The sequence below is a fragment of the Anser cygnoides genome, chromosome 2 (assembly GCF_040182565.1).
Source record: "Anser cygnoides isolate HZ-2024a breed goose chromosome 2, Taihu_goose_T2T_genome, whole genome shotgun sequence".
Taxonomy (NCBI): domain Eukaryota; kingdom Metazoa; phylum Chordata; class Aves; order Anseriformes; family Anatidae; genus Anser; species Anser cygnoides.
The window spans coordinates 135,374,074-135,398,585 of NC_089874.1; the positions used below are offsets into that span (position 1 = coordinate 135,374,074).

A 24,512-nucleotide genomic window follows, 5' to 3' on the forward strand; every position below is an offset into this window, starting at 1 on the left:
ACCCACACCCCAGAAAATGACCTAGGACGTAGATGATGCTCAGTTGCTTTATATATTTCTGGCATTATGGAGAAATATGGTAGACCACTGTCTGTGATGAGCTTAGATTGGTAATAGGAGAACTTTATTCTTTAGCCCCTTTCTCTTGTTTTTCCTTCTTTCTCTCAACTATTCTTAAGAGGAGGCTAGGTAGCTAGCAAGACTGCTGATTTATGTAGCAGTAATAACCACATTTTACTAAAGGAATGAGCTAGTATGAGTAAGGTTTTTTGCTTTTTAAATTAAACACTTTTATTAATCACCCTTTCGTTAATTAAGAAAGGTCATCTGATTAATAATTCAAAGAAAATACCTTGATAGTCAAGTCTGATTTAAAACAAAAACAAAAAAAACAGCAACTACACCTAAAATGTAGAAGTAGAAAATGTAGAAGATTTGGAATGGTTGTGAAATCAGTTGTGAAAATGAAATTTTATCCAAAATAATTATTTTGTTTCAAAAATTTGGTGTAAAATAATTCTGTAGTGGAATAAGTTGCTTTGCTCTGTTACTGCATATTTTAAAATTATCGCCTAACAGCAGAATTTGCTTGGAATCAAGGAAACGTGAAGGAGTGTCAGTAAAGTAGACACTGTTTTTGTTTGTGTGAAACTCAGGCATGCAGGCAGTCTCCAGGATCTCATAGTCTAGTCATTCCTTTCTCAGGAAGCAAAAGTACGATAAGTTGGTGTTTGAAAACATATGGAGCTCTTAGCCATGTTGACAGTAGCAAGTCTGAATTTTTGTATTGTTGCTAGTGACTAAATGTGTCGGCTAATGGTGATTAAATGCTTCTGCTAAGCAGAATGCCAGAAGCCCTAAATATGGTGCATGAAACTAGAGCGTGCACTGGAGAAAACAGGATATCTTCTGAAGCTAGATATTGAAATAATTGTCTTTGTATCTATGTTGTTAAATCCTTAATGAAACGTAGAATTAGACAAAGCAAAATACTTAATATTTTTGGTTGTTTGCAAGAGTGTAACTTTTTTTTTTTATTTTTAGGATTGCTATGGAAAAGCTTCATGAAATGGATGATGCTTTTAGAAAACAACTTGAGTCAGTGTTGGCAGCTCATGAGGCAGAACTAGTACAGCTGGCAAATGAAAAGCAAAAACAAATTGAAGCAGCAAACGAAAAAGTAATTTTGATACTAGATTAATATGTTTATTCTATTTGTATTTTATCCTTCTTTGCACAGTAAGAAAAATCTGGAACTGGACTGTCACGAGGTTCTGTGTTCAAGCAAAGTTGCACACTGCGTAGCTGTTACTAATCAATACCCTACCATTATTTTTGCCTGTATAGATAAGGAATGTTTATTATACCAGATACTCCATTTAACTCACCCATGCCTGTGTTAACAGGTGTTGTTCTTGCTATATATTGCATTCTTTCTGGATGTGATGGACTGGTACTTTTTCTACACAAGTAGATATTTTAGTTTTGATACATTACTAGCAATCTCCTAGTAAATTAATACGTTTTTAAACAAAATTCTGCTACTGCAAATTCTGCTTACTGGCAAAATTGCTATACTCATTTAAATGTCTGATGCCATATGCCATCAACTTTGTTTTTCTGATTCAGAAATTTTGTTCTGTCATGTCTTTATTGGTGGTGTTTCATCTAGCTCCTTAAGAAAATACTTGTTATTAATGATTACTACTACAGTTAAATATATATATATATTTTTTTTCCGTAATATAAAGTTTAAAACAAGTTCTGTACTAACATAAGCATGGAATTCCTCCATTTCTTATCAGTGTTAAAAATTGGCAAGATTATATGTTCATTGGTGTATTAAGGAAAAGCAAGAATTATATTTGATTTGTATATGCTTTCAGGTTTACTGTGTTGAAGAAGAAATGCGTCAGCTTCTACAGGAAATGGCAAACAATAAAAAAGCCATGGAAAATAAAATCAGACGAATTACATCTGCTCTAAGCGACATTCAACAGGATCTTTGAAGCTTTATGCCTTACATTTGAGAGTTGTCCTTCATTAATATATACACTAAAAAGTGTATTAATTTAAACAAATGCACTGCAGTGCACTTTTTTCCTTGTTTACTTTGAAGTGCTTCCAGAGAATGTCTTTGTGAAGAATTGTGATAGCTTGGGAATCAGACAAATATTTGTACAGTGTTTTCATAATAAATATTTTTTCTAACCTTTGTTTATTTTTGACTGTTCTGTGAAATTGGATCAAAATAGATCTATGATTGACATCATCATATGAAGCGAGGCATTAATGTTCTTAATAAGAGAAAAGAAAGTAAAAACAAAAGAGATTACTAGATGCAAGAATACAAAAATGTGTGAAGACAAGCTTGAAGGTTTCCTTCATGTGGATAGAGATTCTTGTTATAAGAGATCCAGTAATTGACCTGAAGATGTTTAATCTGTCCTCATTGCAGCAAGTGGCTTCTAACCAGGCTTTATGGAAACTAGTCATAAGCCTTATGCTAATATGATTGTTCTAACTTTCAACATCTTCATCTATTTCATTTACGTATTCTCAGAAGCCCCTAAATGTTAATTTTACTGCACCATCACCCGAAGTACTTAGTGCTGTGGTAGTAATTATAATGTCATATTTGTTGATACACCAGGTGGAGCTATTTCTTCCCACCTTGCAACTCAGTTAAAGCAGTCAGGTAGCACAAGTGACAACAAACACTACTAACCTGACTTCAGTATCAGCTTGTTCTGAACCCCCAAATGAGCGCTGTAATGTTGTATAGGTAATTTTGTTTAAAGAAAAAAAAAGTGCTAATAAAAGGCCACAGACCTTTGGTTAATTGTGCGAGGCCTGTTGGGCTTCTTATCAACTTGTTATGAGAACTTGCTGTGTGAAGCAGAGGCTGGAACACCTGCCTCTTGTTATGAGGCACAGCTTAAGCGTGGGATGGTAGCAGAGGCCTTGAAAATATGGACACAAGCTGAAGCAGAGGCTGCAGCACCACCAGCAACTCGCAGCTGGTGATATCTTTGAAAAAGCAAAACCTTGGGAGATGGGAAAAGACTGCTTTTGCTTTAAGAAAGGAATCTGCAGTGGAAAAAAAAAAGGTGGAGGTCAAGGGCTGGGAATTGTTTAGACATTGTGTACTGCCTTATAAAAAGGAAAGATCCCAGACTTGTGGGAGGGGGGCAGAAAAAAGACAACTCACTTTGGTTCTGGTTCCCTGTGTTCCAGGGTTCCTGCATCTGGCCACTGAGACCAGCAAGGAGCAGAGACAGCAGCACTTACAATGGGGCATCCGCTCTCTGGTAATGTACTTTCCCAGCTAATGTATAAGTGTAGTGATAAAGTTGTTAAGGGCTGACTGCTTTGAATCTGTGTAATAACTGATTATATGTAAAAATGAATACATAGGGGTAACAGTAAGGAGTAAGAGCTAACAGCTGTGTGTCAGTCTAGTAAATTTCGCTGTAAAGTTTAAAATTAGCTTGATTTATTTGTCGCGTACTATCACAACAACCTCTTGATTCCCTGATACAAATAAGTCAATGCTACCTAAATGCAGGAGAAAACGTCTTCTCATTCTTACCTTCTGCTCTGCATACTGGCTTCTTAAAAAGCCTTATTATCTGAGGAAATATTAATCTGGAAAACTTTCTATAACAGCTACATGGATGTCACATAGAAAGGTAGCAGTACTTCTGAAGCATTTCGGAGTTCTTTTCTGTTATGATTTCTAAGAGTGTCTTTGGACACTTTTCTTACTATTTGACCAGGTTACGCTTCTAGTGAAATAACTGAATATGGGGGATGTACCAGCAAGGTAAAAGAACTTCCTTGTACCCTATTTTGATTTATTAATGTCAGCTTCAGATTTTTCCTCCAAAATTTTAATTCTGAAGCTATTTCCTGATTTTGTCATGTGGATGAGTTACTGTTTTTCACCGTAATTCCTATTGTTCTTTGTTCTTGGCTCAGAAATCTCATACCATAGCACCTGGGTACGTACGTGCCATAGTAACGTTTGTATTGTTTGGTTTTCATGGGTCTAATTCTCCCTTTGGCATTGTTTCCCTCTCTTTTTTTCTTTTCCAATACCATTTCCTTCTTGAAGTGCTTCTCTAAAATCCACATAGTGTAGCAATTCAAAAGCTTCTCTGTTTAACATAATGTACAGAAAAATGCCTATCTGAGTGGAGTTTCCTGCTACACACAGTCAGACGCCACTGTGAGGGATGAGGTAATAAGCATCCCCTGCCACCCACGCCTTTGGCTGGAGCATCACTGTGCCCTGTGCCTTGTCTCACCTGAGTGCTCCAACAGCTAGGGCTGACCTGGGGTCCGAGAGCCAGGAAGGGCTGCTGCTTTTGGGGGGTTTACAGGTGCTGTGCTGGTTGCGAAGGGCTTCAAGCAAAGTTTTTCAGCTGCTAGAATCACAGAACAGCTCAGGTTAAAAGGGACCTTAAAGATTGCCCAGTTCCAACCCCCCTGCCATGGGCATGGACGCCACCTACTAGTCCAGGTTGCCCAGGACCTCATCCAACCTGGTTTTGAACACCTCCAGGGACGGGGCATCTACAACTTGTCCGGACAACCTGTGCCAGTGCCTCACCACCCTCGCAGTGAAGATTTTCCCCTAACCTCTAATCTAAATCTCCTGTCTTTTAGTTTAAAACCCCTCCCCCTTGTCCTGTCGTTATGTGACTGAGCAGAGTCGCTCTCCAACTTTTTATAAGCCCCCTTTAAGTACTGAAGGGCCCGAAGGAGGTTTCCCTGGAGCCTTCTCTTCTCCAGGCGGGCCGCCCCCGCCTCCCTCAGCCTTTCCCCGTGGAAGAAGCGCTCCAGCCCCTCGACCACCTTTCGGCAGCAGCCCGGGCTGGGGCACTCCGCGTTCATTAAGGACGCAGCTCCGGCGCCCGTAACTACCCCAAGCGGCCCCGCCTCGCCGCGGACGAGCAGCACTGAAGCTGTTGCACCGGGTACCGCCGGGACCCCGCAGCGGGCCCCCACACACACACGCACACCCCGCGGGCCCCGTCCCGCTGCCGGGCCGCCCCGCGGGCCCCACCACGCCGGTGTCCAGGCAACGGCGGCACCGTCACTTCCTGCGGCGCCGCCCCTCCCGCCGCAGCCCCCGGGCCGGCTCCGTTCCGGGCTCGGGCCGTTGCGGCGGCGGCCACACGTGGCGCGGCCCCGCGGGCGGGCGGGCGGCATGGCCGCGGCGGCCGAGGCGGGCGGCGGCGGCGGCGGCGGCAGCAGCCGTCACGAGAAGAGCCTGGGGTTGCTGACCACCAAGTTCGTGTCGCTGCTGCAGGAGGCCAAGGACGGCGTGCTGGACCTCAAAGCGGTGCGCGGCGGGGCGGCGGGCGGGCAGCGCCGTGCTCCCGGGGCGGCCGGCGGCGGGGCTCCGGGACGTGGCCGCCCCGCGGTGCTGGCCCTCGGCGCTCGGAGGTGGCGTGTGCTCGGCTGACACACCCGCGGGGCGGGGGCCCCTCGCCGCTTCTCGGGTCCCGAGGGGGGCGCCGGGCTGCTGAGGCCAGTGGGAAAGTTTCGGGGCAGGCTCTGTTGCCCTCCGTAGCACTGGCACCGCCGTGCAGGATGGTGGGGGAGACTCGGGTCTTCCTCAAATAGGTGTCAGGGGAAGCAGCAGCAGGCATCCCCCGGGCTCAGCTGGTTAAGGTACAGGTTGAAGTAAGGCGGTGTTTGGCTGGCTGACTCTTCCCTGAGGATCTTAGCAACGTGCTGTAAGGGGCTGGCTCGGTGCTCAAAGTCCTTTCTGGACAGCTAAACTTATTTGTTTCTTAGGTTTAGTGGGCTCTTGGAGGCAGTCCTTGTGCTTGGAGCCTTTTTGCACATCCACGTTCAGAGAGCGAGCGCTTGAAACCTTCCTGCACCCGGTAAAGCTGTCTAGGTGGAGCTAGGAAGATGCTGATAGGTGCCATAGCCCAGCTTTAGCTACGCTGGGGACTTGGGTGGTTCGTACAGGTTGATTAACTTATTCATATTTAATTTGTCTCTGTCTTCACTAAAATGTAACTAAGCACTCCACGAACTGGGGATTGTTGCGTGGCTTACTCCATCTGTCATGTGCTGAAAGATCTGTCAGGTCAGTTTGAGAAGCAAAAAAAAAAAACCACCACATTTAGAAGACCCTGGCCCAAAAAGTTTGGCTTAAAGAGCTGATGAGGGGGGATTTGAACAATAAAGCTGAGCTGTATGACTGGATGGGACTTATGTTTCTGACTCCCTTTTGTGAGGAAAGGGAATTTTCTCATTGGAAGAAAATGGTAGTGCTGGTGGTAAAAGCACTAGTAACTCTAGTAACGCTGGAAAAGTAAATGGGTATTGCAAAAATCTTAAAAAGCTCTGCTCAGAACCTTTACTGGAGACTGGTTTCTGCATTACACAATATGTTGGATTTTTTTTTAAGTAAATACTAACTGAAGTGAATAAATCGTTAGAGCTTTCATAAACAGTCAAAACATACATTTCTGTAACTTGCTATTTCTCATAAATAAGTCACGTATCTAGGAACAAAATGAACAGCAGCACACATATATCATATCATGCTGGTGTGCTTAGGAAACTGAAGGACAGGATGCTCTTGAAATGAAACAGAGTTCCGAGAAATGATTCATGCAGTGAAGGTTTTCAGATGTCTCTTATCCTATTTACAGGTATTGACCATCTGATGTCTTGCAGCTGATTAGTATTTCTGTAGCAAAATCATAAGTGCACTGCGAAGAAAATACAATCTGAAGTTACTGAGTGTACTTTCAGCTTTGTGATTTAGCAATTGAGAATGAAAGGCGGTGTTACAGGACGTTTCCTGGTGATCTTTGGATACGTCTGTGGTTAAGCAGTCTGTAAAATGATACCGGGGGGCACGTGTGCTGACCCATTATGAAACGGTAGCGGCACGTTGTCCTGTGCGTGCTCACTGTTGCTTGCTTTGGGTGCAAGGAGCCCTGCGACTTCTGCCTGCTGAACTTTGGAAATGCTTCAGGGCTGGACGACTCTTCACTGCTAACACCCTGCTTTCACTCCCCTGATTTGTTAGGATTTTCCTTACTGGGAATTTAATTTCTACAGTTCTCATTCTTTAAATTAAACAGTAGTTCCTGAATAGTTGCATAGCAGTCACTGAATAACCCCGTATAAGCAAATGCAGTTAAGGAAGTAAGTTTCAAACACTACTTTCTTTCCCTTCCACCTCATCTCTTAAAGTCCCTGTGTTCAGCAACCCACCAATTGCAGGGAAGGGAGAAATATTGAAGATGAAGATGAGTAAGAGCTAAGTCACCTGAAATGCATCCCAGAGCACAGTATATTCCTTCTTTTCAGCAGCACACTAGTGCTTCTGCCTCAATTTCTTAAATAGGCTTGGCTTATAGCAAAATGCCACCCCTACTCTACTCAGGGTTAAATATTGTTTCTGAACAACAGTGCAAAGCATCAGGTACTCTAAAATATACTTGCTCGTTACTGACGTTTATTGTGTTCCACTAAAAGAGACAGAAAACATTGCAAATGTGGGAATAGTAGGGGATTTCGGATTTGCAGCTACTGCTCAGATGTTCTGATGAGGCACTCATGTGTCTGGAAATTCCAAATTAATAAAGAAAGTCCAGTAAAAAAACACAAGCAAATGACAACAAAAACTACCAAGGACAAAATTTCCAACTGAAAACATATATGTTGTCTAAGTGCTTAATAGTGCTTAATATCTGATGTGTCTACCTGATAACGGAGAAGAAAAACTGAAAACAACTCAAATTTAATTGTCAGGTGCCTAGGAAATGCAGATTTAAGAAGCCAGTTTCATATGTCACTCAGATGATGTAGTCAGGGAAGCGTATGGTAACAAAACTGGAAAAGACACTCCAATTACCCAGTCTGCTTTCCTGCTGTCACTGCTACCCTCAGATTTTAACTTTACTGCATTTGATGTCTGATCGAGCATTGGATATTTACTCTGTAGGAACCAGAACAGCACTGAACTTCTGTATTGGTGAATTCCCTAGGTTTTCTACAATTTCTAATCTCTATTCCCTTTCATAAAGACTTTAGGCCGTTAGCATTTTAGCCACCGTAACATGTTAAACTCCATTTTTGTGCTAGCCACAGGCCTCTTACGTATCTCGGCAGCAGTTGCTTCCTTAGAGACCGCAAGCTACACAGAGCTGTTTGTTAACCTCAACATCAACTCTGCCCAGTTAGCCTGGGCATGCACCTGCCTTTAGCAATGCATCGATCAGGAGCAAGTAACAACTGCTTTAAACTTGCCCTATTCCACAGGAGAAAAAGAAAAAGAAAAAAAGAAAAAAAAGCCTGTTTGTTCAATTTTACAGTCCCTTAATCTTTATTCATGCAGTGCTCTTCAGAACTTTTACGCAGAGGTTGCCAAACTCCCACCAAGCTGTCGACAGTCGTCTTTGGGAGAAGGCTGTTGTCATCTGCTGCGGGCACGGTCTGTAAGATTCAGCACTTCTTTCTTTTGACACAAGGAGAGTGAGCAGGCATTGCTGGCTGACCCTTCTGCGCTGTTAAGCTTCTCAGTAATGACTGCCCCAGTGCTTTGGCAAATGTCTCTTAACACAGCAAATGTGCTGTGCTCACTGGTAATTCCTGGTGCCTTTTGTCAGCTCCTAGGGAGCAAAGAAGTTGGCGCAGGAGAATGCACCTCAACTCTCTATTATCCTCCTTCTGTTTGTTTGGCTTATTTCTGGGCAGGGCTTTGTGTGTGCACACATGCAACTCAAACTGTGCTGAACGGCACATTATCTGTATTGCAAAAGTTGCATGATCTGAGTACGCTCAGAATCTTAAGCACTGTGACAAGTGCTTTTCTTCCAGATCACAGAATGGTTTGGGTTGGAAGGGACCTTAAAGATCATATAGTTCCACCCCCCTGCCATGAACCATTCTGTGAGACAGCCATACAGCACTGGTCTTGGATACATACCTATTCAAAGAAGGAATGACTAGAGTGCAGCACCTTTACGTTAAAAAGATTTGATGAAGCGATTCCAAATTCAAATTATCCAGAGAAAGGTATGTGGAAGCTCCATCCAACCGTTTCAGCAGAGGGGTAGATGTCCCTCTGTTGTGCTGATTGCATCTGTCTCAACCATTTGACATAAGCTGAAAAATGATAAGTTTTAAAAGTCAGTTTAATCAGGATGTTGAATAGCTGCTGATTAAGTGTACGCTGTGCATTCTTTGCACAGAACAATGTAGAGATCTCGTAGAAATGTAAAAAATTGTGAATCTGAAGACTGTGAAATATAGAGGGAGTTGATGAAATGTTGCACAAGCAGCATCAATTTTGTCACTTAACTAGGTTTTGAAGGGTTTACTTGCCATCTTTGTAAACAGTATGTATGTGTGCAGCTAAAATTGCAGGCACGTACCTGCTGATACAAGTGGCTTGAAGAGCTTGCATCCTTGGAGAACCAAAGCATGCATTTTATATGCATTTACATGTATTTTGTTTTATTAGATTTTTAACTGACTGTTGGAGAAGACCATACAAAAGATAAATGTTGATAACAGTGTCAGTAGAAACACTGTTTAGTAGGTGTGTCACTGTTGAGAAGGAACAGTATTTATACTTCATGGCTACAAGAACATTTTTTTTTTTAAATCTTCATTCTTCTTCCTTTTTATCCTTTAATTTCCCTTCCCTAGCAAAACATTCACCAATATAAATTGGACTACTAAGTCCTAGTAATTAACTTTCTAATAGGAAAATGTCATTTCTTTGGAAGATTAGTGAGTTTGTTTATGGTTCCAAAAATACTGTTAAAGGAGTAATACGGACTTTGCTATAAAATGGATATGATTTTCCTCCCTCTTTTTTGTTGTCTCAGGTTGTACTCTTCATACAGGCTCCTTTGCTAAGAGCATTAATTTATTAGCTAGTTGGACGAACTGAAATAAATTTCTATGTACCTATAGAAGAAATTAGTTGGCTTTAACCCATTAGTTCAAATTTGGAATCCAAAAGTCTTTGCCAGCTATCCTTCTCTTTTTATTTCTTTTAATAATTTAATACAATTATATTCTATATATCTGAGCATCCAGAGTAGTTGCAGTCAGACTCCTCCTTGCTTTTCTATCCTTTTGTCTAATACTCACTGAACCTGAGGCACTTTACAGCATCAAAAAGAGGAGGATATGGGAGGCGTGACTAGCTCAGGTTTGCTTACTTTACCTTAAGCCTTTGCATCAGGTACAAAAAAGTCCTCATGGGCAGAATTACAAATGATTAAGTGGCCTTTCCTCTGACTTGTACTGTGCTTTGCTTTCGGTGACATGCTGTGACAGCAAGTAGAAACACTACGTAGCTAGCCTTAGCTGAAAAGAGAATTTTTTTTCGGGGGTGAGCATCGGCCTGAACCCCTGTGTGGGGGTTCTGGCGGCCGTGAGGCGGCTCTTGGTGCGCGCTACCACAGGCAGAGCGGGCGGCTCCACAGGCTGGATTCACGCAGTGAACTGTTACAGAATCATAGAACCTGTTGGGATGGAAAAAAAACATAAGATCATCAAGTCCAGCCATCGGCTTAACATGACAAGCCCACCACTGAAACATGGCCTCAAGCACGATGTCCACACGTCTCTTAAGTACCTCCAGGGGTGGGGATGCCACCACCTCCTAGAGTACCCTTTCTGTGAATAAATTCTCCCTGATACCCAATGTAAACCTCCCCTGGCACAACTTGAGGCCATTTCTTCCCATCCTATCACTCGTTCCCTGACACGGTGGCTTACAGGACAGTGCTGGCTTACAGTCATGCAGCTCTCCTTCAGCCAGTTTGGGAAATTACCCCCAAATCTTTCCGTATCCCAACGCAGATTGATCCAGAGAGTGTCAGCAGAGGGGATGATGAACTTAACCTGCAGTTGGCCTCAGAGGCTTGTTCCATTGCAGGGTGTTGCCATCTGCCCTCCCTACTGTTTCTTACCTTGTAGAAGGGGCACTGCAAGCTCCTGTGTGCGGGTGGTAGCGTGTGGTGCAGGTGCTGAGAGGGCAGTCTTGGCAATTCGCGTGAGCTCTCCTGCCTGGCAAGGGTGGGCCTTGGCCAATTTGACCCCTCTCGACAGGTCTTCAAGCCACAGGAGGCCACTCTTGCCCGCCATTTGAAGCAGATGCTACGAGCACCCAGCTCTTGAAGGGCTGAACCGTCTCCCTTCAGAATTACGTAATTACTATTTGGCATGTTTTTGGGGAATGGCTTACAGTGTGTGTTGTTTGCCCTCAGCGTGCAGATTGCTGATACTCATTGCTCTTCTCTTCACAGGCTGCTGATACCCTTGCCGTAAGGCAGAAGAGAAGGATTTATGATATCACTAACGTTTTGGAGGGGATTGATCTCATTGAGAAGAAGTCAAAAAACAGCATTCAGTGGAAGTAAGCTTCAATTCTGCATTTCCTCATATGCTCAAGATCAACAAAAATTGCCTCCTTCCACTTCTTCTGACCAGTTAAGATAGAATAAAATTACCATTAGGCTCATCAACGAGCAATGCAACATTTTGGAATGACAGTAAAGTTTTAAATGAACTTTATTTATTTGTCTTATCTTTAATTTGCATCTTTGATACATAGAATCAGGTTTAAAACATATACCAGAGATGCTTTCATGAAACTTGGAGTGCTACTTTATAACTAGCATTCACACTAGCTGAATCTGGGAAGGGTATTGGGTGACAGTATTTCCACCTACCTGCCCACCTGCATTGCATGCCTATTTTCTCTTCGGTTCCTGAAGATGAAAGTATAACTGAAGAGTTAAGAGGGAGGTGAAGGAGATCTGCAAACCATCTCTAATGGAGAAAAACGTACATTCCAAAAGAAAATCAAGTTGGGTAGAGGGAAATTCTAAACCTGATCTGAAGTTAACAATGTTCATTTTCTGTTAAAACACTGCCAGGCAAGTAGATGTTCATTTCCTTTATGTTGAATATTAGTATATTTTCAAATTATTGGAAGCATACTTAGGAAATGATCTTTTAGATTTTCATTTCTTGTTTCACGAACCTTTATACCTTTTTAAGAGGAGTAGGTGCTGGTTGCAATACAAAAGAAGTAATAGACAGGCTGAGGTATCTTGAATCTGAAATTGAAGATCTAGAGCTGAAAGAGAAAGAATTGGATCAGCAGAAACTGTGGCTACAGCAAAGCATCAAGAACGTTATGGATGATTCTACAAACCACCAATATCCTTTTCAACAAATTGTGTGCATCTTGGAACTAGTATTAAAACAGCAGCTAAAACATAGGTAAAGGGTAAAGCACACTGTTATCCATTTCTTCCAGAAACAAAGAAAGCCTAATCTTTTTTTTTTTCTGGTTTTGGTTCAAAAAGAAGAGTTTAAATCATGTTTACATGACTTTTTAAGCTCTCTGACTGTATGAAGGGTAACCTGAAAATAATATAGCACGTGTATATATGGCAGCAATTTTTAAGTCCACAGTATAATTCTGGTTTAAAATGAATTGTATTGCCTTCAGGCACTTGGATTTATATTTCTTAGCGGTACTTTATGTGAATCTTTTTTTTTTTTTCCTGTTACTTCCTTCTCTCAAAAAGATTAAGCTATCACCCAAAGATAAATTGAATTAACAAAGTCCTGAAGCTTGTTTGGTTTGGAATTGGAAAAGTATCCTGAGTGTAAATACTCAATAAGCAGAGAGGTCTGCCTACATTGCTTGTAATTATGTGTTTATCTGTCTTGTAACATATTGACCCAAGTATTGAGATTTGGAACAGGAAAATGCCCTTCTTATTGATTGTACCAGTGCTAAGTACTCAGCGTTACTTGCAATTGCTCTATAGAAACTGCACCTATAAAATGGATTTTGTAAGAAAGGAGATTTAAGTAAGATATGAGGAGAAACTTATTCCTGGGAGAGTTAACACTGGAATTGATCCCCCAGGGAGGTGATGGAATATCATCTATCACTGGAAGTTTTCCAGAACAGGAGAGGCAAACATCTGTCTGGAATTTCTTAATAGTTGATCCTACCTTGGGGCAGGGTGAACTCTCAAGTCCCTTCCAGCATATTTTTATGTGATTTTGGGACATCCTGGTACATTGTTGAATTCTGTAGTGTCGAGTTGATGAGGTAAATGCTGTTCTTAAAAACAAGATTTTACATGTTCTCTGTTTAAAAAGAATCTCTTGATTCAAGCTACTCAGATTCTCTTCTTTTGGTGTTTTTTTTATGTATATAGATTTTTATTTTTTACAGTACAGAACGGTGTTATTTTTTAAATAGCTATTCTGAACATCATAAATCATGCCTTGATTACACCTCAGAGTAACAGCAGTAAGTTTATAGTTTAGGCTCAGTTTGGACAAACTTCTTTTAAAGGGTAACAAATCATGCATTTCATGCATTAGAAAAATGTTCCTTGACATAAATTACATTTTCATATGTCACCCATGAAGATATCTGTAACTGCTTCAATGGTGAGTTGTTTCTAAAAGCTGTATTTCTTAAAGTGAGGGATTTTCTGATCTTCCTCTTGAAAGCTAACTTGCTAACCTGCTTTTTCCCTGCGAGTATTTTGAATTTAGAATAAGTATTCGGTAGTGAATGGAAGTTCAGCTGTTTTCAGAGTACTCTTTTTGGTTGTCTTCTTCTGTATTCATACTTTGTAATAGCTTGCCTCTGGCTCTAACGGAACCAGGGAGAGGGCATGTTGGTCCAATTCACCAGATTTCATAAAAGTTTCTGGGGGCAGCTTCGGTCGGAGGGAATTCTTCATATTATACAAATGGAGCCAGCTGAAGTTCAAAGATGGGACATGGCTAAATCAAAAAGATTCTTTCTGTATGGGAAGTTTGAACAAATTGCCAAGATTTGCTGAACAAATTGCCAAGATTTGCTGGCAGAAATTTTTGCCCTGGACATCCTTTACTGATCCTGAGTTACTCAAGGGAAGATTGTTGCTCAGCCTCCAGCTGTGCTCAAGATCATCTTTTTGACATAAGGAAGGTTGGGTTTGTTTTTGAATAAAAAAATGCAAGTTTAGACTACTGTGGAGTTTAACAAAAAGAAGCTGTTGTGGAAAAGAGTTAGTTACTTGCAAAATATGGAGGAGGCATTTAGTATACCAGTTATATTGTACTTTATGTAAATATATCTCAGGTAGCAAAGGAGCACTATTCCAAGTTATGGATGAAGAGGAATTGATGTGCAGATAAGGCATGTTGTGCAAGTACTGTGGATGTAATTGTGATCTCCTAACTTTAACCAATAAGTTTTAGTGCATGTGGTACGCCACAGGTGAGTTTTATAGTCAACTGTTAAATCTAAGTTGTATATGCTGCAGAAGTTCTGAGCTTAGACACTTGGAAATGTTGGCACTGAAGACAATCATTAAATCATTTTCTTGCTTTCCTGTGTAACTTGTCTTCAAAGCCATAAAGTATGCTGTATCAGAGAGTTGGTTTAGCTGAAAAAGAAGCTAGTTAAATATTGGATCTTGAAACTTACAGGGACTATGCAAGTCCCATCACAAGTTTATTTATGCTGGAATTATGCGGTCTTTTAAGAGGCCTTAGAGAATTTTCCTATCTCATTCGAGTAGATACCATGCAAGATGTACGAAAAATATGCACAGTTAACGCTTTCTTAAAAATTGCTATTTAACCAGGAGACACACTTCTAGCAATTCAAGCACCTTGTGGTACGCAGTTAGAAGTACCTATACCCGAAATGGTATGTACTGATTTCTTGTTTACCTAAGTATTCTAGAAGGACAGTGGAGAAGAAGAGCTACGCTAGAGCTGAGCATTTATCTCTGTCTGTGCGAGAGAAAAAAAAATATAAGTTGGTCTTAGTTGAGAATGGAAGGGCTGGGTGGGACGAAGTGTATTTTTGTACAGTAAAACTAGGTGTACAAAAGAAAGACTAATGGTAACTCGTCTCCTACTGAAAACAAGATACAGTAGTGGGTTTCTTTGCCCCTCTCTTCTCTCTTATTCTTAAAAGTTGCAGCTTTCCAAATTATGTATAATTGTTATGAATTCCCTTCAGAACTAATTAGCAGTGACTTTTATGTGTCAGATTTCACATTTATTGTATTGCTAAATCCTATCTGTTATAGAAAAGCCTTTTAGGTTTAGTTGTAGTTCTAGTTTAGATGCAGGTTGTGTTCAGTCACATGGTACTAGACTGGATAGAGAAACACAGACTGCAGAGTTTTTTGTTTTTTGTTTTAAATCCTGAGGACTTTAATGGGCAGGATTAGAGTAGGAGGCCAAATTACTTACTGCTATCCATCTTTTAATCATTTTTATCGTAGGGCTTAGTTTTAAATAGAGTTGGTATCTTACATAGTTGGGAGAGAGCATTGTATGAAGCATGATAGCCCACTATACTTGTAGAAGGGTGAAGTTCACAAGGTAAGTTTTAGAAGCTATTTTTAGTAGGGCTAAACACAGTCTGGTATCATAATAACATCCAAAGCTAGGACCAGCTGGTCCAGTGGTACTGGATCTTTGTCCATCTATGCTGAAAACTGTTCAGGCAATGGTGTGGTTCTCTGTGTGACCAAAGCAGTTGTGATGCATCTTTTTTGGCTTTTTGTTGAGGACAAGAACAGCTGATTTTAGTCTTCCCTTAACAACTTGAAATTGGATTGTTTTGCTTTGGGTCCTCTCTCCCTAGGCACCTTTCCCACTTTTCTCATCCTCATTTTTTCTAGAACATACTTGCTGAAAACCTGCTTGCTGGATTAGCCATTGTGAGCCAGTGGTCTCACAGAGACTGTACTACAGGAATCGTCCTAGTGTTTGAATGACTTACCAAAAGGAGGCCTAGCAAATCAGCTAAGAATTGTTTCTGCTGACTTATGATCCTGTGTTCACTCGGTCTGAGTGAGATATTTAACTGTCGTGGGATGGTTGGTCCTAGCTAAGATCATTCTGGAGCTCCTTTTAAGAGGAAGAAATTTAAATGCACAGAGATCATTATTTATCTGTTTTGTTACTGATAAACTGCAGTCTTGCTATAAGTTTCGAGTAACTTGAATTCATAACCTAAACACTTTGAAAGATGGTATATCTGTGTCTTCTGTAACTGTGCTGTGGCCAAGTAAATGCATAACAGGTTTGTAATCTGTTTCCTGTTAGATCATTATTTTTTTTTTCCCTGTCTCCATATGATCTGATACGTTTATGCCAATTATTGGTTCTTCCTAGTGTTTTAACTAGAAGAGCACAATCTTCTGGGAGGTAAAAGGTGCATCAATTTGAGAATTCTATTCAAACATCTTCATTAGTTACTATGAGAAATAAGTCTGTGCAGTTACTGTTGTATTTTTGTACAGTTTGAAGTTCTAAAGGAATTTTAACTTTCTTAATACACCACCTCTACAGGGACAGAATGGACAGAAGAAATACCAGATCAATCTTAAGAGTAATTCAGGACCTATTCATGTACTGCTTATAAATAAAGAATCAAGCTCCTCCAAGCCCATGGTGTTTCCAGTTCCTCCACCCGATGACCTTGCACAGACCCCATCTCAGCCTGCAGCTCCAGTGACTCCCCTTAAACCTACTACAGCTACTCAAAATCCACCAGAACAACACGGTCTTAACCAGGGACAACAGTTGCCACAAACATCAGTTGTGGACACACCATCAGGTGGGTCCAGAGTTTTTTCCACTTAAGATGGGTGAGGGAGGACTGGGGGTAGGAAAGAAACTGTTAAAAAAGGTGATAGATAAAGGAAAGTCAGATCAACAGTTTGCAGGTGCAGGTGTCTATTATGAAACCAGCCTGAGGGCTTACTAACAGCTTTCAAGAGGTTGACAGAAAAGCCTCTTCCTCTTCTGTACTCTATCCAGTGAAACAGATTCTCCCCTTGTAGCTTACCATCTTACACCAAACAGGTTTTGAATGTGATGCTGTTTGTTAATCTGAGATGCTTCTCCAGAATGCAGTGTGGAATGAAATTGCCAACCTCTGACGGAGTATATGATTTGAACATGTACCCTTTAATAAGACATAATAAAGGCACCAGTTCAAGCTTTTGTGCCACAAGGTCACTTACCTACTTCCACATAGCCACAGTGAGAGATTCCCTGAATATCAGGTATTCTTTCGTATCAATAGTAGGGTAATATGGAAATATTTAAGAAAATGGTGTCGGTATTACAGACTATGTTTCTGAGGGGTCCTGATTAAATTGTGCTTTTGAGTTTGAATGGTGAGGAGGCTCCTCTCACCTCATCCCAGACCTTGGCAGTGTTCTCCTCAGGAGATAAAGCCAGGTGCAGGCGCTTCGTGTTCCTTTTTACCACAACAGACTATATAATGTGCCTTCCTGTCTTTGTAGAAAGCAGTTTGCAGCAAAACAGTACAACTCCAGCAACTCCTTATTCCAGCCTTCCAGATGCAGTGTTGTACCCCAGCCTTTCAGGAGATGTCGCCCAAGCTACAGCTAGCTCAAATGACTATCAGGGTTTGCTCCCTTTGGACGTTAACTGTATTCTCAAGCCAAACTCATTTGACATAGCAAAGATGGATGAGCCCACAGGTAGGAAGAAAGAGTTGCTATTTAAATGTTTTTATTGTTTCCTGAGCCTTTTTTTTTTTTTGACCAAATTACCAGTGAGTTACACAGAGGGAAAGATTAGCATTTTTCCCACAGAGATGACAGGCCTTGTTTTTGTCTTTTAATGAAGCCATTGAGCCAGTTCTGAGTAGCAAGCTCATTTTCTGCTGCTGCCAAAAAAGCTACGTGGCTTTAAGGCTATAAGGGATCAACTGTACAGCATGAGGAGAGCAGGAGATATTTATTAGGAAAAACTGGGGGATACAAAGATATTTTACATATACGTGGCATACTATCTCCACAGCTCCTAGTGTGCACGAGCCATACTGTACTTTGCAATTCAGTGTTGTAATGCGGAGAATCTGTTGACTTCCATAAATGCATGCTCCTGTTTTCACAGGAAATATCAGTGGGGATATTATTGATGAACTCATGTCTTCTGATGGTAAGTATTTAGTATCTTTACTTGCGGCTATTAAAAAAGTAGTAGCATGTCTTTTGTATGAACAGCACTCTTGGTAGGTGTCTGTTAAGTCTCATGCCAAGAGTCAGTATGAAACTACTTCTTTCCCCTGTACTGCCTCCTCTATCCTTGCCATTCTTGTCTTTGCACCCCTATGCATTCCCTGCAGCAGTTTGATTTAACAATCAAAATCTGAAAGTCTTAATCCAGCAAGTACTTACATGCATGAGTAACCCAGCAGTACTTAATTTTGGAACAAAGAAAGAACAGGTTGATGACTAGAGTGCTGCCTTAAAAATAAAGCTTAATACTAATCTTCCTGAGGCTTCTTCCAGGAGCTTTGATCAGGTATTTCACAAGATACTCATATGCCTGCATGCATGCCAGGTCTGGTACACTGGCTGAACAAATCTAACCCTTTTCTGGTCTTCCATCTTCACGGCCGTATGAATGCAGAACTGAGCCACAGCTAGTAATTTCATTTGTTCCATGCCTCCCTCCGTGCTATATCTCGCAGACTGCAGGCTGCCAGACAGAGGTGAACTCAGGTGGCTTTGTTCCGCTCCCCCAGTAACTACGCTGCTCTGTGAGCAGCCTGTGTTAATATCTGCCCTTCAAACAGACGAACTTGGGGCTTATCCAGAAAGAACCATGCAATTACAAGCTTCATAAGGGAAGAATGGATTACGTGAATGTACCGATAAAATACACAGCTAAAATGGAAATAGTCTCCTCTTTTAGAGCAGGTACCATGTTCCCAGCTCATTTGCATTAGATTAGTGTTCCTGCAGTACAGAATGAGGGCCAAGGCTTCTCTTCTTGCATTCCCCAAAAATGGCCTCAACCCCATGCATGAAATGCAGTGCACGGAGAAATGGACAGCCTCCATTTTTTATGTGTAAAATAGGGAAAATAGTAATTTATCTAAAATAAATATTTGAAGATTGATACATACAGTACTATAACAGTTAGAAATGTAAATATAAGTGATGGAAAGTTGATAGCATTTCAAAATCTGCTCAGGAGCTCCTTTGCTGCAAAAGCAGAGATTAGGTCTGTATTCCACATCATTCCACCCCAGCAAATTTATGTAAAGTACTAAGGAAAAAGATGTGGACGTGTCATGTTGCCTTAGTTTGAAGGCAATACAGGTGTTCACAGTATGTATCCTAGCATGCTTGTCAGATTATCAAGACAGTATTTTACTTATTAAGACTAACCCAGCACTGGTGATGACAGACATACTGAATTATGAGGTAGGGCTGATATTCCAAGTGTTTTAATTTAAACTAAACTATTCCTGCTTTACAGTTTTTCCTCTCTTACGACTCTCTCCTACTCCCGGAGATGACTACAACTTTAACCTGGATGATAATGAAGGAGTCTGTGATCTCTTTGATGTGCAGATACTAAATTATTAGATATTGTGTCAACCAGACTACTTATCTACCTCTAACTATAACATTCTAGACTTCTTCATAACCTAAGTATTTGAATAATGAATGTATAACTTCTTAGTTCACTGACTCTGGGAGTATATTTCCTTTTGCTTCCCTTAACTACTTCACAAAACAAATTCAACCACCAGAAAAAAGGGCTTTTGTCAGAATTGTGACACATTTTTTCACCCGAGTATCTTTTGTGTAATCCAATGATTTGGAGTTTTCTTTTGTAAGGAAAGTGAAAATGCTTTATAGCCTTTTGATCATTTTTTAAAAAATGATTAGGCTTTGCTCACAGTTATCAGCATTTTCTTTGAAGCTTTACTGCCAAGAAGCTTTCTATATCTTTTTGACCTTTCAAACAATTTTGAAGCTTTCACTGCCAAGCTGAAAAGTGAAGGATATCAACTTGAGTTATGCTTAATTGTTTCAGTGAACCAATTTTGTGAAGTGCCTTCTGTTTTAGCACTTTAAGTTTCTCACACTGACTTCTGACATTCCACTTTCCTAGATGATAGGAAAGGTCTGTTTGTAGTTTGTATTAAAGTGTGCCAATACTTGTATATTAACAAGATTTTTTTAATAAAATTGTACAAACAAAGCCTGTGTGATCTTCAATTCTTGGAACCCCTTCGTTACTGATTACAGCTGTGATAATAGGCTTGTGGCAGCATCCACATTTGCTGGTTCAGCTTCTGGATGTGTAGAAACCTGAAAAAAAAAAGTTTCAGTGTAAAGTAGAAAATGATTTATTTTTACTGTTTGGAAAAAAAATACAAAAACAGTATTACCTAGATGATGAGCTTGTCTTTATTATACTTAATTATTTATTTTTGGCTAATTTTGCAGTCATATAATTCAATAATTTGGGGGAACTATGGGGTTCACTACACTTGATAGATAAGAAGCCACTACTTCATGCCGCAAGGGGAAGACCGGGCATCGTGCCAGTAATGTACGTGGCCAAATGGAAGTAGGCACAGCTTTTAATTCAGGGAATACTTTCAATAGCATAATTTTGAAACTGTGGAGAAAACACTATTGCTTACAGCCCAAGTGATCAAATACAATGCTATGTCATGTACAGCCCTGCTAGTACAGGAGTAGTGCTACAGTCCAAGTTCGCAGCTGTATGCAATAGCAAGCTAATAGGACTCGGGCCACTGGCACCAATGTCCTTGTTTGGCCTCATACTGTGCTTGGCAGCACCTTCACCTGAGCTTCCTTCTTCCTTCAGCTTCCCTTGAGGTTTTTGGCACTCGTTCTGTCACTCCCAGCCATACAGAAACTTGATGACCTCAGGCACAGTAAATGCTGCTAATCACCCGTCCAGTTCCCTCTTATTTCCCCAACAGCCAGGACAGATTCACCTGCGTACTTCATACTGGCCCACGGCCTTTTCTGTCCCCCAAACCATGCCTGCAGCACCAGCAAGTATCAGCATAAGAAGATTTTGTAAAGAGGAGCTTAAATTCAGCATAAGGAGCAGCCTGTCAGTATTTAGTTGTTTAATTATTTCTTGTCAATGCTCAAAGCTGCATGCAGCCTTGTTGACTAGACTAAGAGTAAAATATTGTTTTGATCTGCAAGTGCTGCAGGCAGGAGTTGTAGTACAGAAACTGGTGTTTCAGATATTGCTACTTCTCATAAGTAAATACAAAGAGACAGGTCTTGAGGGTTTGGAGCTGGAAACAACTTTTAAATGATGTTCTACCTGTTTTTTAATAGATTAAAAAAATATACATGTTGTGGAAGCACACTGCAGCTTAGCTGCCCACCTTCTTCTCTAGTGACTAGTAGTTACATAGGACTTGAATATGCTAACCAGATATCAGCATTTAAAAAAAAAAAGTGAAATTAATAAAGCTGGATTTATAGCCATAAAGCAACAGCAAGAATTGCCTACAGTTTTAGTGCCAGAATATGATGCTTTGAACGCATACTGCCCTTAATTCTCCCTCCTCAGATTTTTTACAAACAGAAATTACCTGGTTATTCTTCTGAGGTTCCACTACAGGGCCTTTTGATAACTGCTGTACTTCCTTCTGAATTTCAGTAAATGCTTTATTTATTTTGCTTACTTTGTCAGCATTTTCAATGTTTATCTGTAGGGAGAAAAAAAAATATACACGCATTGGTATGTTAAACTGAAATTCCACTGGCATGTGAAATTCCACCATTTTTGCACAACTGTTAAGCAGCCAGTATTATATCTGGAGAGAAGTGTCAATCTGCTGTAGGGTAGGGAGACCCTGCAGAGGAACCTGGACAAGATGGGTCGATGGGCAGAGACCCATGGGAGGTTCAACATGGCTAAGTGCTGGGTCCTGCACTTTGGCCACAACCACCCCATGCAGCGCTACAGGCTTGGGGCAGAGTGGCTCAAAAGCTGTGCAGAGGAAAAGGGTCTGGAGATGCTGATTGATGCTCACCTGAACATGAGCCAGCAGTGTGCCCAGGTGGCCAAGAAGGCCAACGGCATCCTGGCTTGTATCAGGAACAGTGTAGCCAGCAGGACCAGGGAGGTGATCGTCCCCCTGTACTCTGCTCTGGTGAGGCCGCACCTCAAGCGCTGTGTTCAGTTTTGGGCCCCTCACTGCAAAAACAACACTGAGGCCCTGGAGCATGTCCAGAGAAGGACTACGAAGCTGGTGAAGGGCCTGGAACACAAGTGAGGAGTGGCTGAGGGAACTGGGGTTGTTTAGTCTGGAGGAGGCTCAGGGGAGACCTTACTGCTCTCTACAGTTACCTGAAAGGAAGGTGTGGGGATTTGGGGGTCGGCCTCTTCTCACAGGTAACTAGTGATAGGACTAGAGGGAGTTGCCTCAAGTTGCACCAGGGGAGGTTCAGGTTAGAAATTAGGAGACATTTATTCTCAGAAAGAGCAGTCAGGCATTGGGACGGGTTGCCCAGGGAGGTGCTGGAGCCACTGTCCTTGGGGGCGTTCAAGGAAAGGTTGGACGTGGTGCTTAGGGACATGGTTTAGTGGGTGATTCTGGTGGTAGGGTGGTTGGACCAGATGATCTTGGAGGTCTCTTCCAACCTTGATTCTATGATTCTAAGCATATCTTCCAAAACTGCATTTTAGTAGAAGTATTTCTATACTTGAATTTGTCATCACCTAATTATATCATCAAATCGTGTACTACTAACGTTCTAATAAATCCAAAATTATTAAAGCAGTTGCACTTGCAAAAGAGTTGTACGGGCAAAAAAAGTTGATTATTCCAAGCCTTTCTTCATAAGTTATTTCAGCAAAGATGCTTGCTTTTGAACGGCAAGAGCTAAGATGCACTGGTGCAATGCTAAGGTGCATCGTGCAGTGCTCCAGGGACAGTGATCTGTGGTAGAGGGGCAGGGCGGATGCTGGGGGAACGAACTCTTTCACCACTGCAGCAAAGTAAGATTCAGCTGATCTCAGCCCCGGCACCCGTTACTTCTGAAGCACCAAGCTTTGAACAGCATCTTAGCATTATAATGGCATATTACATTGCAGATGTTCCAGAAGCACGCTCACACATCTTAAGGCAATCCCAGATTTCAGGCTGCCTAGTGCTGTCCCAAAGGCTACCACAGCAATTAACCTCTCAGCAACGTGCATAGGCAGAAGCAAACACACACTCCTTTTGCTTTCAAAGCTGCCGTCATTTCAGAGTACACACTAACAAATAACCCCATTTATTCCCAGGTGAGTGACCAGGAGAATCAGTAGTAAGAAAGCAGGGGCACGAGGCTAATAAAACAAGTCTATTTAGATTAGCAATTTAATTCAAATCAATCTATAGAAGTGCCTTAAGAAATACAGACAACTCCTAGCTCCAAGTAGAGTGGATGGGGCTGTGGGCGACCCAATTTTCAGAAGGTTTAGGTTTCCCGTAACAGCCTGTTAGCATTTCCCAGTCAGTTTTAATGCCCGGTATCCTAGGTACCCGGGCAAGGACTCTTCTCTAGAAACAGGCCCTGTAGGTAGGACGCATGTCTATATCTAAAGTTGCCTGGATAGTTACAAGGGGCTTTAATCTATTAAAGAATAAGCCTGTTTCAACTTTTACTGAGCGTCTTACTATTCTGCTTAATGGTAACTAAATCCCCCACAGCTTAATGAATTAAAGAATGCCGCTTCAAACACGCAGAATAAAATTTTACTCCCAACAAGCTAATGACTTTTCATGAAGGTGTTTTTAAGCCTGTTCCTCCCTTCGCTATGCAGAACCCTCCAGACTAAGCGGGGACTCGAAGGCAGCAACGTGAAACCGTTCTGGGGCTCCCTGCTTCCAAAAGTCTGCGACGTTCCCACCCGTCTGCCGGACCAACCTGTCAGGTGGCTTCGGTGGCTGAGATTTTTCGTCTGGAAAAAGTCTCAAAGGCCCTTCTGTTCTTTGGAGCTGCTGTTTAAGCCCGTCTGGCAGCGGGCCGCAGCTGAACGCGACGGGAACGAGGAGCCGCCGGCCGGCGGGGGGGGAGCTCGCCGCGGGGCTCTGCGAACACCGAAATGGCGGAACGGCCCCGGGACGGGGGAGGTGGGAAGGGACCTGTGGAGACCACCGGGTCCACGCCCCGCCGAGCAGGGGCACCCAGAGCACGGCGCGCGGGACGGCACCCGGCGGGGCTGGGTATCTGCAGAGGGGGAGGCTCCTCAGCACCGAGGCGCCCCCCGCGCGCAGCCGGAACCTCCCGGGCTCAGATCGCGAAGCCCGCCCGGCCTCCCCCCCGGCCTCCCCGCCCGCCGCTCACCTTCCTGAGCCCGGAGGTGACGCGCCGCGCCCGGCCCTTCCCCCGGGCCTTGCCGGCGCCGCCGCGGGCGATGCAGAAGACGCTCGGCGCCTTCGCCGCCTTCCGCGCCCGGCTCTTCCCCATCGCCCCCGCCGCCAGGAGGCCGGGCGGCGCGCTGCTGGCGTCACGGCGCGCGCCGGGGAAGCCCTGACGTCACGGCGCGGGGATTCCCCGCCCCGCCCTCTGGATGCGGGGAGGCCGGGAAGGGCGCGGGGAGGCTGGGGTGCGGCGGGATGCAGGGCAGTGGGATAAAGG

At 42.4% G+C, this 24,512-nt stretch overlaps 3 protein-coding genes and 1 long non-coding RNA gene across 10 annotated transcripts in view; 2 read left to right on the forward strand and 2 right to left on the reverse strand.

Annotated features, from left to right (window-relative positions):
* Positions 1-2,212, forward strand: part of LRRCC1 (leucine rich repeat and coiled-coil centrosomal protein 1) — a 19,259-nt gene extending 17,047 nt beyond the window's left edge. For all 3 annotated transcript variants that reach the window (XM_048045838.2, XM_048045839.2, XM_048045842.2), the window contains 2 exons: positions 1,045-1,180; positions 1,887-2,212. In XM_048045838.2, the coding sequence (XP_047901795.2) occupies positions 1,045-1,180; positions 1,887-2,009 (259 nt within the window). In that variant the 3' untranslated portion in view covers positions 2,010-2,212. The remainder of the gene's footprint in view (positions 1-1,044; positions 1,181-1,886) is intronic.
* LOC106030557 (uncharacterized) overlaps positions 1-5,110 on the reverse strand; it is an 11,308-nt gene extending 6,198 nt beyond the window's left edge. For 2 of the 3 annotated variants that reach the window (XR_007157507.2, XR_007157508.2), the window contains exons 1-2: positions 4,861-4,998; positions 4,311-4,430 (exon numbers count right to left, since the gene is read on the reverse strand). This is a non-coding gene — a long non-coding RNA (uncharacterized lncRNA). Of the gene's footprint in view, positions 1-4,310; positions 4,431-4,860 lie in introns of all 3 variants that reach the window. The other variant, XR_010829747.1, reaches the window with a different exon arrangement.
* E2F5 (E2F transcription factor 5) lies at positions 3,152-20,085 on the forward strand. Of its 3 annotated transcripts, none has more exons than XM_066993140.1 (9): positions 3,152-3,311; positions 11,307-11,416; positions 12,064-12,225; positions 13,439-13,482; positions 14,673-14,737; positions 16,399-16,666; positions 17,361-17,561; positions 17,980-18,024; positions 19,354-20,085. In XM_066993140.1, the coding sequence occupies exons 3-9, from the start codon at positions 12,203-12,205 to the stop codon at positions 19,461-19,463; spliced, it is 756 nt and encodes a 251-aa protein (XP_066849241.1). In that variant the 5' UTR covers positions 3,152-3,311; positions 11,307-11,416; positions 12,064-12,202; the 3' UTR covers positions 19,464-20,085. The 3 variants fall into 3 exon arrangements, with proteins under 3 accessions (XP_066849241.1, XP_047901793.2, XP_066849240.1); XM_048045836.2 differs by lacking the exon at positions 3,152-3,311 and adding an exon at positions 5,189-5,350; XM_066993139.1 differs by lacking the exon at positions 3,152-3,311 and adding an exon at positions 11,110-11,207.
* On the reverse strand, positions 20,043-24,416 carry RBIS (ribosomal biogenesis factor). Its single transcript, XM_048045843.2, has 3 exons — positions 24,219-24,416; positions 21,473-21,589; positions 20,043-20,195 (listed from the first exon to the last, which is right to left on the reverse strand). Exons 1-3 carry the CDS (start codon positions 24,339-24,341, stop codon positions 20,127-20,129), a joined length of 309 nt encoding a protein of 102 aa, XP_047901800.1. The 5' UTR covers positions 24,342-24,416; the 3' UTR covers positions 20,043-20,126.
* Between the last annotated feature and the right edge of the window lie 96 nt (positions 24,417-24,512).